The sequence below is a fragment of the Cornus florida genome, unplaced genomic scaffold, assembly GCF_030987335.1.
Source record: "Cornus florida cultivar Cherokee Brave unplaced genomic scaffold, ASM3098733v1 CherokeeBrave_3.0.0_Hap2_Chr01, whole genome shotgun sequence".
NCBI classification, from domain to species: Eukaryota; Viridiplantae; Streptophyta; class Magnoliopsida; order Cornales; family Cornaceae; genus Cornus; species Cornus florida.
In genome coordinates this window covers 104,452,385-104,469,414 of record NW_026775571.1, presented here as the reverse complement: position 1 = coordinate 104,469,414, position 17,030 = coordinate 104,452,385, and the positions used below count along the sequence as shown (strand labels likewise).

General features: G+C 43.0%; 1 protein-coding gene across 1 annotated transcript; it reads left to right on the top strand.

The window, feature by feature from the left end:
- Positions 1-958: 958 nt before the first annotated feature.
- LOC132279586 (uncharacterized) lies at positions 959-5,178 on the top strand. The gene is made up of 8 exons (XM_059781610.1): positions 959-1,258; positions 2,339-2,517; positions 2,632-2,803; positions 3,095-3,241; positions 3,470-4,149; positions 4,201-4,361; positions 4,416-4,836; positions 5,085-5,178. The coding sequence occupies exons 1-8, from the start codon at positions 959-961 to the stop codon at positions 5,176-5,178; spliced, it is 2,154 nt and encodes a 717-aa protein (XP_059637593.1).
- The last annotated feature ends 11,852 nt before the right edge of the window (positions 5,179-17,030 follow it).

Genomic DNA, 17,030 nt, shown 5'->3' with positions numbered 1-17,030 from the left:
GGATCCATGCCAAAGCACCCTGGAGTGGGCCGAACGTGGCGGGTCCACCGAGGAAAGTCAAGCCCATTACAAGACCCAGCCCAGAAGGAAGAGAACTTTGGGCTATAAGCCCAATGTAATTGGTTAACTGCAAAAGAGGGTCATGGCCTATAAATTGACCATGACGGGTGGAAAGTAGAGGAGGAAGCTAGGGAGAAGAGAGAGAGAAAGTAAGAGTGAGAGAGATGAAACGGAACATTATATCTTCAATTGGCGCCGTCTGTGGGAACCGAGGACGAAGATCAATTCGAGCCCGATCAGTACCATATTAGTTCAATCAAGTTTGTGAATATACAGTGTGACTTCTGGAAGTTAAATCCAGATCAGTGAGATTGTAGTTTGCTCCGAGAGAATTCTTGATTATTGTGGATTCTGAGGCATTTTGCTTTGGAAGGACGCAATTGCGATTTGCTCAGTTGCAGTCAGATCCGACGAGTTTGAAGCTAGAAAAGTTCAGATCTAGCAAACAGCGATCACGATTCGGTAAAGTTAAGCCCAGATCTAGCGGAGTTTGCATCAGTAATGCTTAGATCTGTTTCGAAGTTCGTAATTCATGCCTTTGCTTCGATCCGGAATCATGATAGGGGGTGACAACTCTAATACGGTTGAGAACATCCAGCAAGTGAAACTCGATGAGTTGATGAACATGATCGAAGCTCTCCGGAGAGAAAATGCAGATCTAAGGAATGAAATACAGCGTCAAGAAGCTCCAATAATTCCACGACCACTTCCGGTAGGCGAAGAAGGTGCACATACCGATGCAGCACATCACAGTGAAGAGGTTGAAAACAATCTAGTTGATCCTCACCGCGAGGAAATCCGGCGAGACGGTCTGCCGCCAAATCTTCGTCGTATGGATGATCGTGAAGGATCGATTCACATGGATCCACGGCATGAGTAGATCAAGCGAAACGAAGCGATGACTTTTGATCCACATCAAGAAAAGCTCAGCCGAGGTGAAGCAACAGAGTTGATTCGTCAGAAAACTATGCCTCCATGGCACAAGGACTTTGTTGAGGATAGATCATTCGATCCGACCTACCGGCCTTCCATGACGACGTTCGACTATCACAGCTCAGAGAGGAGATCAGTAGACCAGAGAGCAGCCGCGGGATTCCAGAGGGAGAATGAAGCACTCCGTTCAGCAGCTCGAACGGTGGATTCACCGTTCACTGATGAGATTCTGAATGCTCCGAGTCCGAGGAAATTTTTCATGCCCGTTTTCATTCTATTCGACGGAACGACTGATTCGATCGATCATGTGTATCATATCCAGCTGAAAATGGCTCTAAACACTGAGAATGACTCTTTGATGTGCAAGTGCTTTCCTATGAGTCTAGCCGGACCAGCTCTAAATTGGTTCAAGAACCTGCCGAGGGGTTTGGTGGATAGTTTCTGAAGCCTGTGCGATCGGTTCATAAGCCAATACTATGGAAACAAGCGTCCAGCGAAAGATATTTCGAGCTTATTCACAATGAAGCAACACGCTGAAGAGCGTCTCCAGGCTTTCCTAACCAGGTTTAACCTTACCAAGAGCATGGTTATCGAATGCCACCCTTCAACGGCAGTTCAAGCATTCATTCAAGCTATGAATCGTGGCACCCCGTTCCACATAAGTTTGGTGGTCAACACGCCGAGGACTATGGATGAACTCAACGAAAGAGCCGATGGATTTGTGCGCTTAGAAGAAGAAGAGGCGGCAAACGCTCAGAAGACATCCGTTATATCCACGGAAGAAAAGACCAAAGCAAAGATCAGGCAAAAACAGGTCCAACCGCAACGCTCCTCGTGGAAATCTGAGAAGAGGCCCAGAGAGGAAGAGCTGATTACTCCATTGAAAGTTACCCTAGCAAGACTGTACCAAGAAAATAAAGATAAGTTCTGACCTCCTTTACCAATTAGGCAACCTCTCGAACAGAGGGATCAGTCTAAACACTGTGCATTTCATTCTGATTTTGGCCACCAGACTAACGAATGCAGGAACCTAAGGAGACAGGTAGAGATGCTGATAGCCAGAGGGGAGTTCGCAAGTTATATTCAAGGACCAGCGGTGGAGCAGAACCGGCCAATGGAGCATGTAAAGAAGAATCAAAAATCGAATTCTCACAACACGCAACCAGTTCGAGTAATTAATGCAATTCACGGTCGGCCAGAACCTGCTGAGGAATCAGATGAATTGCTTCGAACACGCCTTCGTCAGGCACGGATGAAGAGAAGGATAGGCAGTGTAAACACTGTGCACTAGCAGAGCGCATCAACGCAGATAAAGTTTGACGTGACAGACTTGTTGCGTGTTCAGATCCCCCATGAGGACCCGCTGGTCGTAAGTTTAACAGTGGCCAAATGCTTGGTGCGCAGAGTTCTAATTGACCCTGGAAGTAGTGCGAACATCATGCCAAGAGATACATTCGATCGGCTCGAGATCAAACAGGATCAGCTGAAATCCACCGGGAATCCGCTAGTAGGGTTTGATGGAAAGTGAGTGAAGCCCGTCGGCACAGTGGAGGTAGCGGTACATGCTGCCGAGAGGGTTTTGATGGAAACCTTTGTAGTTGTTGAAATTCATCCCTCTTACAATCTTCTGATGGGCAGAGGGTGGATCCACAGGGTTCGAGGTGTTCCTTCCACTCTGCATCAGGTAATGAGATGCCTGGCACCAGACGGAACCAAAGTGATTGACATTCATGGAGACCAAGTTGCAGCTAAAGAATGTTACTCTGTAACGCTGAAACATGCCGGAAAGGGGAAAGCTCCTATTCGTTCAGTAAGTCCGAGATAGCAATTACAGGAGCCTCCCTCTAGGCAGAACGGAGAGGAGGAACCAGAGGGCTTGACTGAAGAACCCTTGCTTGATGTGCAGATCGATCAGTTCTGACCGGAGCGGACAACCAGAGTAGGGGAACAACTCATTGAGGAGGAAAAGTAGGAATTAGTTGATTTTTTGTCTCAAAACGCAGATGTGTTCGCATGGAGTCACCTGGACATGCCCGGGATCGATAATTCGGTATCTTGTCATTCCTTGAACGTTAATCCCAATGTTAAACCTGTAAAACAGAAGCAGCGACGGTTTGCCCCCGAGCGCAACCGAATTATTGCCGAGGAAGTTGATAGGCTGCTTGATGTGGGGTTCGTAAGAGAAGTGCACTACCCCGACTGGTTATCGAATGTGGTCATTGTACAAAAGAAAAATGGGAAATGGCGCGTATGCATTGATTTTACCAATTTAAACAAAGCTTGTCCGAAAGATAGCTTCCCGCTGCCAAAGATTGATCAGATGGTAGATGCAACAACTGGATATGAACGCTTGACCTTTTTGGATGCTTATTCGGGTTATAATCAGATCCCTATGGACCCCGCTGATGAAGAAAAAACTTCTTTCGTTACTGAACGCGGGACGTATTACTACAAAGTTATGCCGTTCGGACTAAAGAACGCCGGGGCAACTTACCAAAGACTTATTAGCAAGATTTTTAAGGAACAAATAGGGAAGACAGTGGAGGATTACATTGATGATATGGTGGTCAAAAGTAAGAAGAAAGCCGATCATGTGCAGCATCTTCGAGGCGTGTTTGATATTTTGCGGCGGTATGGAATGAAGCTCAATCCAACCAAGTGCTCGTTCGGTGTAAGTTCAGGCCAATTCCTAGGGCACATGGTTAATCTCAAAGGCATCGAGGCAAGCCCGGCCCAAGCAAATGCTCTGACTAAGAATGCCGAGCCGAAGACAATCAAAGAGGTGCAAACACTTACGGGATGGATTACTGCACTGAGCCGTTTCATTTCCGAATTGTCAGATCGATGCAAGCCATTTTTTGACACAATCCGAAGCCACGGTAGGCAGGTTTGGGGAGATGAACAACGCCTAGTGTTAACTGCTCTGAAAAAATATATGCAGAACCTTCCGGTACTGTCAGCTCCAAAGTCAGGCGAGAAGCTGTTTCTGTATCTCGGAGTATCCAGCATCGCAACAAGTGGCGTTCTGATCCGCTATGTAGAAGGGAAGCAATATCCAGTGTTCTATGTTAGTAAAACAATGACTGAGGCCGAAGGACGTTATTCAAAGGCAGAGCGGGTGATACTCTTGCTAGTGCATGCGAAAAGAAAGCTCAGGCATTATTTTGAATCCCATCCTATTCTCGTTCTAACCACTTTCCCTATCAGAATAATCCTGCACAAACCAGATCTCTCCGGAAGAATGACAAAGTGGGCCATAGAGTTAAGCTCATTTGATATCACATACGACCCTAGAACAGCAGTCAAAGGGCAGGCGGTGGCAGATTTTTTACTAGAATGTGATTCAGAAGACGTGGAGGAGGATCTTTGTAAGTGCTTATGGAAACTCTTCGTTGATGGATCCTCAAATCAGATGGGTGCAGGCATTGGGATCAAACTGCAGACGCCAGAAGGTACAGCCTTAAGCCAAGCGCTCCGGCTTGAATTCGCAGCCACGAACAATGAGGCAGAATATGAAACGTTGCTAGCAGGAATAAAACTTGCCAAAGAACTTAAGGTCAGGAATTTGAATGTTTTCAGTGACTCACAGTTAGTCGTTCGGCAGGTGAGGGGTGAGTATAAAACCAAGGACGAAACGATGGAAGCATATCGTTCTGCTGTTATGCGGGAGGCACAGAACTTTGAAAAAATTGAATTCATTCAAATTCCGAGGGAGTGTAACGGAGATGCCGACAGGCTAGCATGTAGCGCCTCGGGTTCTGGAGAAACATTGGCAAAGGTGGTTCCAGTGGGAATATTAAACCAGCCATCCATTTTCGAAGAGCCTTCAGGCTCAGATCCTTGGCAAGTGAATGTTATTCCATATGAGCCAAGTTAGAATGATCCGATCATAACTTACATCCGAGATGGTACTCTGCCTGAACAAAGAAATGAGGCTAGGAAAATCAAAGCGAATGCTGCAAAGTACGCCATAGTGCATAACCAGTTATACAGAAGATCCTTTTCCGGACCGTACTTAAAGTGCGTTACCCCCACAGAAGCTCGGCAAATATTACGAGCTATTCATGAAGATGTGTGTGGAAACCACTCAGGGGGGAGATCATTAGCACACAAAGCAATGGCTCAAGGGTACTTCTGGCCAAACATGTCGCGAGATTCGGAAGAATTGTCCAGAAGGTGCGATAAGTGCCAAAGGTTTGGACCACTGATTCACCAACCGCCTAAAGACTTGCATGTAATGGCCACACCATGGCCTTTCGCGCAATGGGGGATGGATGTAGTTGTGTGATACCCCTCGGATCCGAGACACGGGTTGATCAGGCCCAGGCCCAAACCCGAGGGAATATCAAACAATTAAAGTATTTTAAAGTGAACACAGATGACAAAATGAAACAAAGGTGATGGAATGAAACTGAAAGTAACATTAATTATAAAATCCTCCGTGTATAACTGAAAATTGAAAATCCAATCCTCCAAAACTTCAATGTTACAACTTGGGAATCCACTGATGGACCCCTAACCAAAAGTTCAACTGAAACTGAAAACTGAAAATAGATAATGCTAGAAATATCGAGAGAAGTCCTACGTAATCAGATGAAGGTGAGACTGTCCTCGACAAGCACGATCAAGCTCTAAAGCTGGAACCGTCCTGTACCTGAAAAGAATAATAAAGGAGTGGGTCAGACCCACGAGCAAGTTCTAATCTAACTACAATCCATACAGTGACCCGATACGCAGATACACCGTAGACACCTCACAATATCTATCTAGTCCATACATATAAATATATCCACACTAAGGGACATTCACTAGTCTATAATAGGGGTCTCAACCTGAATAGAAGGCAACATGCGAATACGCACCCAAAGGTGGGCATGAGTACCTAGACCTAACAGGGTACACCTCAACCTATTATAACCAACTACGCATCCACTGCATATACGCACCCTAACCAACGAGTCTGAGACTTAAGCTCAACTCGTGGTACCATAAACATATATATAAAGTCCGTCCAAATCCAGGGTAAGCAGTTCAACTATTTATTAAACTGACCTACAATAAACCAACTAGTTAGTCACTCCACTTATTCAGTTGATATGACTTAACTACCATCCGTTAATCCAGGAAGTCATCCAACTTGGTTACAGCTGATCTGACTTAGCCACAATTAGGATTCGATATCTTTTAATCCATTCCATTAATCCATTAGGTTAGGTTTATGCGTTTTGAGCTAAACCGTCCCTAGTATGTCACCGTCCCATACCGGTACATACCATCCTCCATATCCATGTAAATTACAACATATATAACAGTTCAATAATTTACAGACTAAAAACTACCATCCAAACAATTGCAGAAAACTATTTAAAGCTTCAGCAATTTAAATCCAAGCATTTAACCATATAGTTGCAGGAGACGATTTTAACAAATCAACAACTAACATTCAGAACATGCATAGACCAAATTTAATATGTCAGGGACTCCATCATGCATGTGAATAGGTTAAATAATCCTATTATTAACCAATAAATTGCTAAAACAATTCAGAAGATTGTTTAAATATTTCAGCAGTTTAAATCCAAGCATTAGCCATATAGTTGCAGTAAACAATTTAATAATTCCGCAACTAGCCTCCTAAGCATGCATAGATCAAAATTAATAATTAAATGACCCTATCATGCACTTGAATGCATTCTAAAATAAGTTTTATAAACACATTATGTTCCATCAAATTGCTGAATTTTAATTCAACAATTAATTCAATTCCATTTGTTAAGTGCCTTAATTTTTACACTGTTTGTCCCGACAACTTAGAATTAAACTTTACTCAATTTAGGGTCTTACTAACACTCAAAATTCATTCCTTGATCCCTCTGTAAAGTTCCAAATTCATTCAAACAGTCTCCATGCTCCAACAGTGAACATAGTATGTAGAAAATTAAAAAAAAACGTAAAATAAATCAAAAATACCAAGGGAGCCTGCTCCAGAATTTGGAGCAGGCTCTTTTCCAGCCTAGAGCCGGCTCTAGGACTCCCTAGAGCCGGCTCCACTTTGTTGTGGGAGCCGGCTCCCACTTCCATGAAGCCGGCTCTCACCTCCTGTGTGAGCCTTCGTCCCCGGTGTGTGTTTCAGCTCTTGTGCTCCTTCTCCGGCTTATTCCTAACCCTCTGTTAGTCTCTGAACTAATCTTAGGACTCATAATTTAGTCTAGAAGCATTCCCCAAGATTGTTTACAATAGTTTTGAAAGCAATTACAGAGTTTACTCAGGCCATTTAAACTAGCGTTGCTGAAGAACGGCACTGAAACTAAATTGCAAGATCAGTTTTATCCCAACCCCTCTGTTCTTTCTCCAATTTAAATTTGAAGTCTTAATTTACATCTAGTATCCAGTCAGACCTTGATTGATTTCAGTAAGATTCAAAATAAAAATTAGAACAGTGGGACGTTATGCCAAAACAGAGTCAAGAAAACATACGCGCTATAATTATTTTGTAAATAAATTTTGCACAGATAAAACGATCAAGCAAATCATATATCAAACATGCATGGTTCAATTTAAGGCCAATTAATCTCCTAGAGACTGTCTAGGTGCACAGAACACAAGCCAAAGGGAAGGAGAAAGAGAAGAACTTGCCTGTACAGTTTTATAAACAGAACCTTGACGCCGTTGTTCTAAGCTTTCCGGCAACCACTGACTACCTTCTAGCCTCCTCTGGTTCTGATCTAATCCACCAAACACCTCCTTTGGTCCTCTCTGTTAGTCTCCTTGACAGACCGTTACGACGCTCTGTTCTCTCAACTTCTCTCTTTACTGTATACGGGAATATGGTGAATAGGGTTTTAAAAACCCTCGGCAGACGTATACCCATATATTTATAGAGTTATACCAAAACCCTACATTAATTAGAGCCCTAACTAAATCCTAACCGGCCCATAGAACTTAATTAAATCCTGTGTCGGCTAAAGAAACTAAACCCTCAATTCTGAAAAAATCTTTAATTAAAATACTTCCTAAATTAAAACCTTTAATAATCAATTAAATAAATAGAATGCAATTTAAACAAATAAATAGATATCAATTAAATACACGAATAATCAATTAAATAAATAGAATGCAATTGAAACAAAGAAATAGATACTAATTAAATACACGTCACACAGGTAAACAATTAAATAAAAGAATTAAACCAAATAATCATGCAAAAATACAATAAAAATAATAAATAAATGCCGAGACTATCCTTTTAAAATTAGGGGTATTACAAGTTGGTCCTCTACCAACTGCCAGAGCTCAGAACAAGTATGTGTTGCTGGCTACAGACTACTTTACTAAGTGGGTGGAAGCAGAGCCGTACCCGAGCTTTACTCAAACTCATGTGAGACGATTCATTTGGAGTAATATTATTTGCCGGTTTGGTGTTTCGAGGTCAATCGTCATGGATAATGGTACTAACCTTGACAATAAGCAGGTAAGAGAGCTGTTGGAGGAGTATGAAATTAATCAAAAGCTGGCAGCAGTAAGTCACCCGCAGGCCAATGGACAAGCGAAAATTACAAACAGAACAATCTTTACTTGTATCAAGAAGAAACTAGAAGAAAGGAAAGGAAGGTGGTTAGATGAACTGCCGAACGTCCTATGGGCCTACAGAACGACCCCAAGAAGACCGACCAGAGAAAGTCCATTCACCATGGCATATAGAACCGAGGCAGTTATACCGGTCGAGCACTTAGTTCCGACTGTTCGAAGCTTGGCCTGGAGCCGTGAGCATAATAACAATATGCTAAGGTTTAACCTCGATTTGCTGGAAGAAAAAAGAGACGCAGCAGCGGTGAGGCTCGCCTCTTACCAACAGACACTTGCGAACAGCCATAACAGGAGAGTAAAGCACAGGGACTTTAGGCCAGGTGACCTGGTTCTGAAAAAGAAGGTGGGGATAGTCAAAAAGATGATGCCACCATGGGAAGGCCCATACAGAATTGCAGAGGCCATAGGAAAAGGCGCTTATACCTTAGAAACCATGGCCGGAAGGCTGGTTAACAAGCCTTGGAATGCTACTTCTGTAAAGAGGTATTATCAATAAAAAGTTGAGATTCAGTACTGAATTCTGTTTATTTTAAATTGAAAATAGTTGAATGTATGAGTTTTTGAGATTTCTAAAGATTGCACTCCTCTTTAAAATCCTAAGCAAAGTAAGTGGCAGCTGGCACTATGAGCCGAACGCCAAACACTTGCTAAGAAAAATAAAAGGCCAAGTGGCAAGAGACATTCCAGCCGAGCGCCAGGCACTTAAGCAAAGTAAGTGGCAGCTAGCACTATGAGCCGAATGCCAAACACTTGCTAAGAAAAATAAAAGGCCAAGTGGCAAGGGGCATTCTAGCCGAGCGCCAGGCACCTAAGCAAAGTAAGTGGCAGCTGGCACTACGAGCCGAACGCCAAACACTTGCTAAAAGAAAATTAGAGGGCCAAGTGGCAAGTGGCATTCTAGCCAAACCCCAGGTGCCTGAGCAAAGTAAGTTGCAGTCGGCATAATGAGCCGAACACTAAACACTTGCAAAAAAAAAAAAAAAAAAAAAAAGAGTTGACATAAAAAATTTGATCAGGAGTCGGCCATCTCATTAAATAAGCTTTAGAAGGTTACAAAAAATGAGGTGTAAAGATGGCACATATGCCAAAATCAGTACATTTAAACAAAAAAAAAAAAAAAAAAAAAAAAAAAAAAAAAAAAAAAAAAAAAAGAGGTCCTAACTAAGGGGCGTTTGCCTCGTCGGCCTCTTGATGATGTTGGGCCACCTCCTCATTGTTAGTGGTGTCGCTATCCTCACGAGGTGGAGAGTCAAGATGAATGACAGAATCGCTTTGTTGAATCCTACCCTCAGCAGCGTTGGAAGAATCATTCTGCTGAGGGTTTTCTTCAGCAGTAACGGCAGATGGAGTCAAAGCGGACACAGGGAGAATGTCCAAAGTCAGAGCGGCAGGAGGAGTAGGAGTGATCCGAGAAGACGCAATCTCCTGACATTCATCAAATATCCCCTCGGCAGCGGTTGAGTCCGGATCGATATAAACACCAGGAGGGTCAATATCCAGATCCTTATCAACATCATCAGGGGTAGAGCCAGTCTGACCCTCATCCGGGATGCGATCGACGTAACCCTCTCGGAACCCCTGAGCATATCTGAGGGCCCCAACTCTAGAGAATCGAGCGTGCAGAGCTAGCATACCACCATTTACCCTGCTGATGGTATCAAGTAAAGCGTTGCGCTCGTCTAGGGCCCTCTTCTCAAAGGCCATCCGAGCGGACTGCTCGTCATTCAGAAGGCGAAGCAGTTCTTCCTTCTCGGCCCGAAGGGATTCCCGTTCGGTCTACCAGACACTCTTTTCAAGTTAGAGAGCATTCCTCTCATCCTGAAGAGAGTCGGTTTCCCTCCTCAGCGAATCCCTCTCTTTTTCAGTTTTGCCAAGTTGAACCATCAACCCGGTCTTCTGAGCAGCTAAGTTATCGTTCTCCTTGTTCGCTACGCTAAGGCTGTCAGAAAGCCTGCGGACCTTGGCATTCACCTGCTCAACTTGTTTTTGCATGGCCATCATCCCGTACAAGGTATGTAGGGATATACAGGACAACTGGTTAAGCCGAGCAGATGGTTAGAAGAAAATAAGTGGCAAAAGTATGTAAAGATTTATTGACTAAGAGGTATAAGTTACCTCCATGGCGGACAAGGGGAATCGGCTGAACACCTCCCTCTGAGATAGACCTTTGGCTACCTTGATGTCCTTGGGAGTCCACATACTCCTGTAGTAGGCCATCGCGGTCTGACCATCTTTGAACATGGTCTCGGTCGGCTTCACAGACGATCCGTCTATTCGGATGAAGCGAGGGCTCCATGGCGCCGTTCCTGAAGCGGAGACTTGCCCAGAAGGGGTGGGGGGCCTAGCTTGAGGAGGTCTCGCCAGGGAAATCACATTCGGCCCAGAGGGCCTAACCCTCTGAGACAAGGGAACGTCATCCATGCTCAGAGCACTGTCAGGTTGATGCCTTTTTCCTCTGGCCTTTTCCTGTGCGGAAGCAGCAGTAGAGCCAGGAGGATTGTTGGCAGAGGGGGCAACGTTCGGGCTGGCAGTCGCCGTGTTAGCGACCGAGTCAGCAGCCGTCGCGGATGGATCGGTGGAAGGAGTAGTGTCAGAAAGAGTAGCGGAGGAAGATGCTGAAGCCGGTGAGGAGATTGACGCAGGAGTGATAGCAGGCCTGGGGGTAGATTTCTTCCTGCAAAGGAAGGGATCTGGAGTTGGCTCATTGTCTTGCCAAGGACTAAGATGTTGAGGAGATTATCTGAGGTGAGAAGGTCCGAGCAAGTGATAAGCGCCGAATACTGTATATTCAAGCGCCCTAAATTGCATTAGTTAAATCCGTTGTTTGTTTAATTAAGTAGATTATCTTCATTTGTGTGTATGTATATATTTTCAGGTCCATTTTCCAAAAAAGGAGCAAAATCAAGGCTTTGTGGAGTTTTGGCCATCAAAAGGCACAAGGCCGAATTTCTGGCAGCAGTGGATCCTGAACTTTGCTCGCCATTTTGACCTTGAAAACTTGGGAACTAGACTTCCCTCATAACATGAAAGATTTAGAGCTCTGAATCAGCTTTCCAAATCTTCAAACGGTTTTTCATTCGGAGCTCGGATCAGAGAGTTATGGCCTTGTTACCAGAGGCACGCAGAACTGCCTGGCAGCAATGAAATTCTACCTTGATCTTCATTTTCGACCAACCATCCTTGAGAATTAGATCTCCACCAAAACATGAAATATTTAGATCTCTGAATTAGCTTTCTAAATCTTCAAACGGTTCATCATTCGGAGCTCAGAGCAGAGAGTTATGGCCATTTAACCAAAGTAGGTCTGGGCGGAGCAAGTGAAGCATGGAGCTTTTTACACTAAATTCGAGTGCTCGAGGCCTTGCTTAGAGTGCTCGAATTTTGGGCAGAATGCCCTTCGGAAATGGCTCATTTCAGCCCACTTGCACCTTGGTTTCTTCATTTTGCTTTCCTCTTTAATGAAGTGGTTGGAGATGTTGGTTGGTGGCCTTTTGGTGGTAGATAAGAGAGATATGAGCCACACAATATCAAAAAGCTTCATCTTTTTACAAGATAGAGGAGAGAGAAGAGAGCAAGAAGGAGGAGTTCTTGAAGCTTCAAGGAGGGTGCATGAAAATGGAGATGAGGATCAAGCTTCTTCTTCAATCTAGGGCCACCATGGGTAACTAAACCCTCTTCTAGGGAGGTGATGAAGCCCTCTCTAGTAAGCATGTTCTAGCTTTAGTTTATTTTGGGGAAAATGATGTATATATGTGATTATTTCACAATCTAGAGTTACACTTGATGTAATGAACCTAATTTCTTATAAATGATTATGATGAATGTATTATCTTGTCTTAGATCATATTTTCTCATGATTGTATGCCTTGCATTTCTATAGTGACATTGGAAATGAGATTGTGAAATGGGTTTCTTGGCATGTTGTATGAGAATCTTGATATTCCATAGCTTAGGACCCTCCTTTGATGGACTATTCTTGACTCTTGACTTCATGTACTCCTATCATGTGATTAAAGGCTTGATAATCTCTAACTTAGTAAGCATGTCCAAGGCTACACACTAGTTTAGGTAGTTCAAACATGTGCATCTTTGATAGGTTATACTTGCCATTGATTTCATGAATTTCTTGAAGGAATGTAGCAATTTTGGTTGTAGCATTCCATGGTCACATATTTATGTTGTTTCCCCAATTTAGCTCTAATCTAGCATGTGTTTAGGGATGGAGCGGATTCATTTCCTTAGGCTTCTCTACTTGTATTATATCTCTTTACTTCCTAGTACATTACTATTTTATGCATTCTAAGTTCTAAGTTTAAGTGATAAACAAACAAAACCCTCTATAAACCCCTTATCATTCTAAGAACAATTCTAGACACTTAGGTTGCCATAGACTAGCGCAGTCCCAGTGGTTCGACTTACCCGACCAATAGCCCTATTTTACAATGATTCGTGCTATTGCGAAGGTTGATGTTTAGTTGATCAACCGATGAATTTTTGGCGCCGTTGCCGGGGACTTGCAAACGGTTTAGCGGCCAAAGTTCTAGGGTTAAATTTTAGTTTGATTGTGAATATCGTGTTTTGTGAATATTCCTTGTGTGTTTTAATCATCTTTAAGTTGTAAGTGAGATTCTAGGAACTCGAAGCTCGCCGTGGGAATGCTAGCAAATTGTAAGTCTAGAGGACCCCGGGTAAGTCTCTTGACCTTCTAGTTTCGAATTGTGGATATTGTGCATGTGTTAAGCTTAGAAGTAGTTAATTTATTTGCAAGCCCTTATTGAGACTATATTATTGTTTTAATTTCGTGTTCAAGCATCGGTCCTTGTCGTGGCCATTTATTTCCTATCTTGTTGATAATTGAGGAGAAAAGGATCATTGTATGTGGAGTTGATGATAAAGAATTGTTGTGTTGATTATGTTGTGTGTTGTTGATGTTTAAGTCCTAGATGGAGGGTAGTTATCTTCCAACTCAATTCTACACACCACATGCATTTTGTGCTTTTTGCTCTAGTAATACACATCATACAAGAGATTGTCTTCCAACGAGACAATTCTCGGACTTATATCTAGAGCAACCAAATGAAAATTTCTTTGAACCGGGTAGTGATCCATACTTCAATGGTTATAACTCGGGTTGGGGAGACCAACAAAACTTCTTGTGGCATGACATAGGAAATTCAACCCCACAATCTCATATGCAACCTTTTCAACCCAATGATCATCCTTTCCCGCCCTCTTCTCCTTTTCCACCGTCTCCATTGGATGAGCTAATTGTTGCTAACAAACAAATGATGGAGTCTATGCACACACAAATGATGGACTCCAACAATCAACTATTGGCTTCCCTTGCTAGCATGCAATCCACAGTAGAGTCTATCAATCAAGTGGTACCATATCACCAGTCCCAAGTTAGTGCAATGATAGATGACCAAATATCTCAAATTCAACAAAGGATTAATGCTAAAAATCATGAAGAAGAGGAAACATTTTCATTTGAATTTATGGCCAATCCAAAAGAAAATTCTGTGAATGATGAGATTACTCCTAGTAACTTTCATCATGAGAATGATCAAGTGGTTATTACATGTGAAAATGATGAAATGGTGGTGGAAGATCAAATTGTTGCCCCACATCAAAATGAAGCAATTGTGGCTCAAAATGGGAAAAATAATGATGTAGAGATTGTCTACCCTACTCCAAAACAGCCCCTACATAATCCTTTGCTTGATACACCTCCTTCAATGGAGGATCCTCTAAAAGCTTGTTTGGCTCATTTCAATTGTGAGGATTTTAATGTTGACAATTCCATTTCGGAGGTGAATTCTTTGCTTAATATTCATCCACCTATTCATTCTCTTCCTTGGTCAACATCAAATGTATCTCTTTCTTGGGAGCTTGCATCTCATCCCATTCCCTCACTTGAGTTGTCTCAAGTTGTTGAGCCCGAACCGCCGGATAAGTGTGAGGAGGATGTTGAAATTTTGAAGGATAAGTTGTCGAGCATTCCCGTGCTCAATATGACCCTTCAAAAGCCTTTGCTAGGTGCACCCTCACCTACTCCATCTTCCTATAATCCAAATAAGCCCCATAATCCAAAGTTCTTCATTGAGGATGAAGAGTGGGTTGAGGTCTTTCCGTTACCTCTTTTCCACTTTTGTCTTCAAAGTCTTCCTCCGCTTTTAAAAGAATTATCCTATCTGGGGAAATATGACTCTCTAGAGAGACATGGTATAGGGTAAGGAGGACCAACTTGATCTCGGTGCGTCTAGCTATCGACGTTAAATTTAGCAACTCAAGGGAAGCAATTCTTTCAATTTCCAAGCTTCATTCTCTTTGAAATTGCTCGTGCCAGGCAAATTTTCTGGGAAACGGTTTAGAAAAGCCAAAAATTTGATTTTTCTTAGACCTTCTCAACTCTACTTTTCATTCCCGGAAGTTTCTGGCTCTATCAGGCAATTTTCTCGGACTTTCGACATGGCACTCACATGCATAGCCTCTCATCTTCAATGCATTGTTGGATCATGGTTTCTCAAAATCATCCATGCGTTGGAAAGGTGCTACATTTTGAAAAATTTTCCAAATTGTCCATGCATTAGAAAGAAGTTGAAAAGTTTTCAAAATTTTCCATCCATGCATTACATTGGAATTAAGTGCAAAGTTTAAATTTTTCTATGCATTGAATTAAAATGGAGTTGCAAAGTTTTTAAAAATATATATATATATATATATTTCCATGCATTTGAGATGATTGCAAAGTTTGAAAAAAAAATTGCAAAGTTTAAAAACAAAATTTTCAAAATTTTCCATGGAATGGAATGAAGTTCATTGGAGGAAAATTGCACAATTTGAAAAATTTTCAAAATTTTCCTTGCATTGCAATGAAGTGTAGAGTTTGACAATAATCCATCCATGCATTAATTTGGAAGCATGTTGCAAGGTTTTATCAATTCTTCAGCTCTCAGTTGATCATGTATACATTCACAATGCATAAGAATGAGGCACCTAATGGAATGAAATGCAAAGTTCATCTCTCAACCTCACTGCATAATGTTACAATGCATGCAAAACAAATTCATCTCTCAACCTCAATGCTACTGCCTTCATTTCGAGCACTCTATTTCCTCTTTGGAGTGCTCGAAAGCTCTATGAAGCTTGCACAAAACCATTCCGAGGCTACTGCTTGTATTTCGAGCACTCTAAGTCCATTTTCGATTGCTCGAAATGTGAACCAATCTCATCCCAAGCTCACTGCCCTACCTTCGAGCTCTCTAGCTTTCATTTCGAGTGCTCGCCAATCCCACACAACCATGCAACCATTCTCCTCTCTGCCTGTATTTCGAGCACTCGAAGCAGGCATTTCGAGTGCTCGAAACCTGCTCGACTAACCAAACCAACCTCCTGCAACAAAACAAGCATTAACCAACCATCCCAACAACCACCTTACTCCCCTTGCATGATCCCATCCCCACGACCTGCATGCATGCATGCAAGCCCCATGCATGCATGCACCTCCATCTTCCCTCATCTCCCACCATCCAACACCATCTCTCTGCAACACTCAACTACCATGCAAACCCAACCACCATCAACCCAGAAACCACACAACCACCTCAACTCCAACCCACAAACCTTTCCCCATGCATGCAATCATGCCACCATCCCCACAACCCAACTCTCGGCATCTCCCTCTCCTTCCGCAGCCACTACCAGTTTTTTGAGCACTCGAAGTCCAACTTCGAGTGCTCGAACCCCCTCTCAACCTCACCCAAGCTCTCTCACTCAACAGCCGAGCCCTCTGCCAAAATTTCGAGCACCCCAAGCTCTTATTTGGAGTGCTCGAGATTACTCAACCTCACCCCTAAACTCTCTCTCTCTCGGCAACCACCTCATGCCAACCTCGCAACCCAACCCCATCACTCCTCTCGGTTTGCACCAATCAACACCAACTCCACGACCAGCATCACCCTCTCTCTCAACCTCACACTCCACCTCCACATTCAACCAAACCAACTCACAAACTCAACCTTATCTCCTCTAACCCCAACCACCTCACCACCCCCATGCATGTCTTCCACAGCCACCCTCCCAACACAATCCCAACCATTCACATCAACACCATGCACACACCAACCAAACCGACCACCACCCCAACCTTCACCCTTCTCTCATTCACCAACCAACCCTCACACCAGTCTTCTCTCTCTCGGCACCTTCACTCCCTAACCACCCACCACCCTTCACACTTAATCAACCCCATCCTCAATTCCTCCACAACACCCTCATGCATGCCATTCAAAAAAAAAAAAAAACAAAAAAAAAAAAAAAAAAAAAAAATTTGGCACACTTTTGGCATTCTTTTGCTATCCATTTTACACTTGTGGCTAATGTCTGCATTTGTGTTTTGTTTGGATTTTTATCTTGCACTACAATTCAGGTTAGTGTTTTTAATTCTG

Coding starts and splice junctions, on each gene's coding strand:
- LOC132279586 (XM_059781610.1), top strand. CDS start 959: ATGACTTTTGATCCACATCAAGAAAAGCTCAGCCGAGGTGAAGCAACA. Junction 1,259..2,338: donor CGAGGAAATTTTTCATGCCC/GTTTTCATTCTA, acceptor TTGCGTGTTCAG/ATCCCCCATGAGGACCCGCT. Junction 2,804..3,094: donor GGAAAGCTCCTATTCGTTCA/GTAAGTCCGAGA, acceptor CCTGTAAAACAG/AAGCAGCGACGGTTTGCCCC.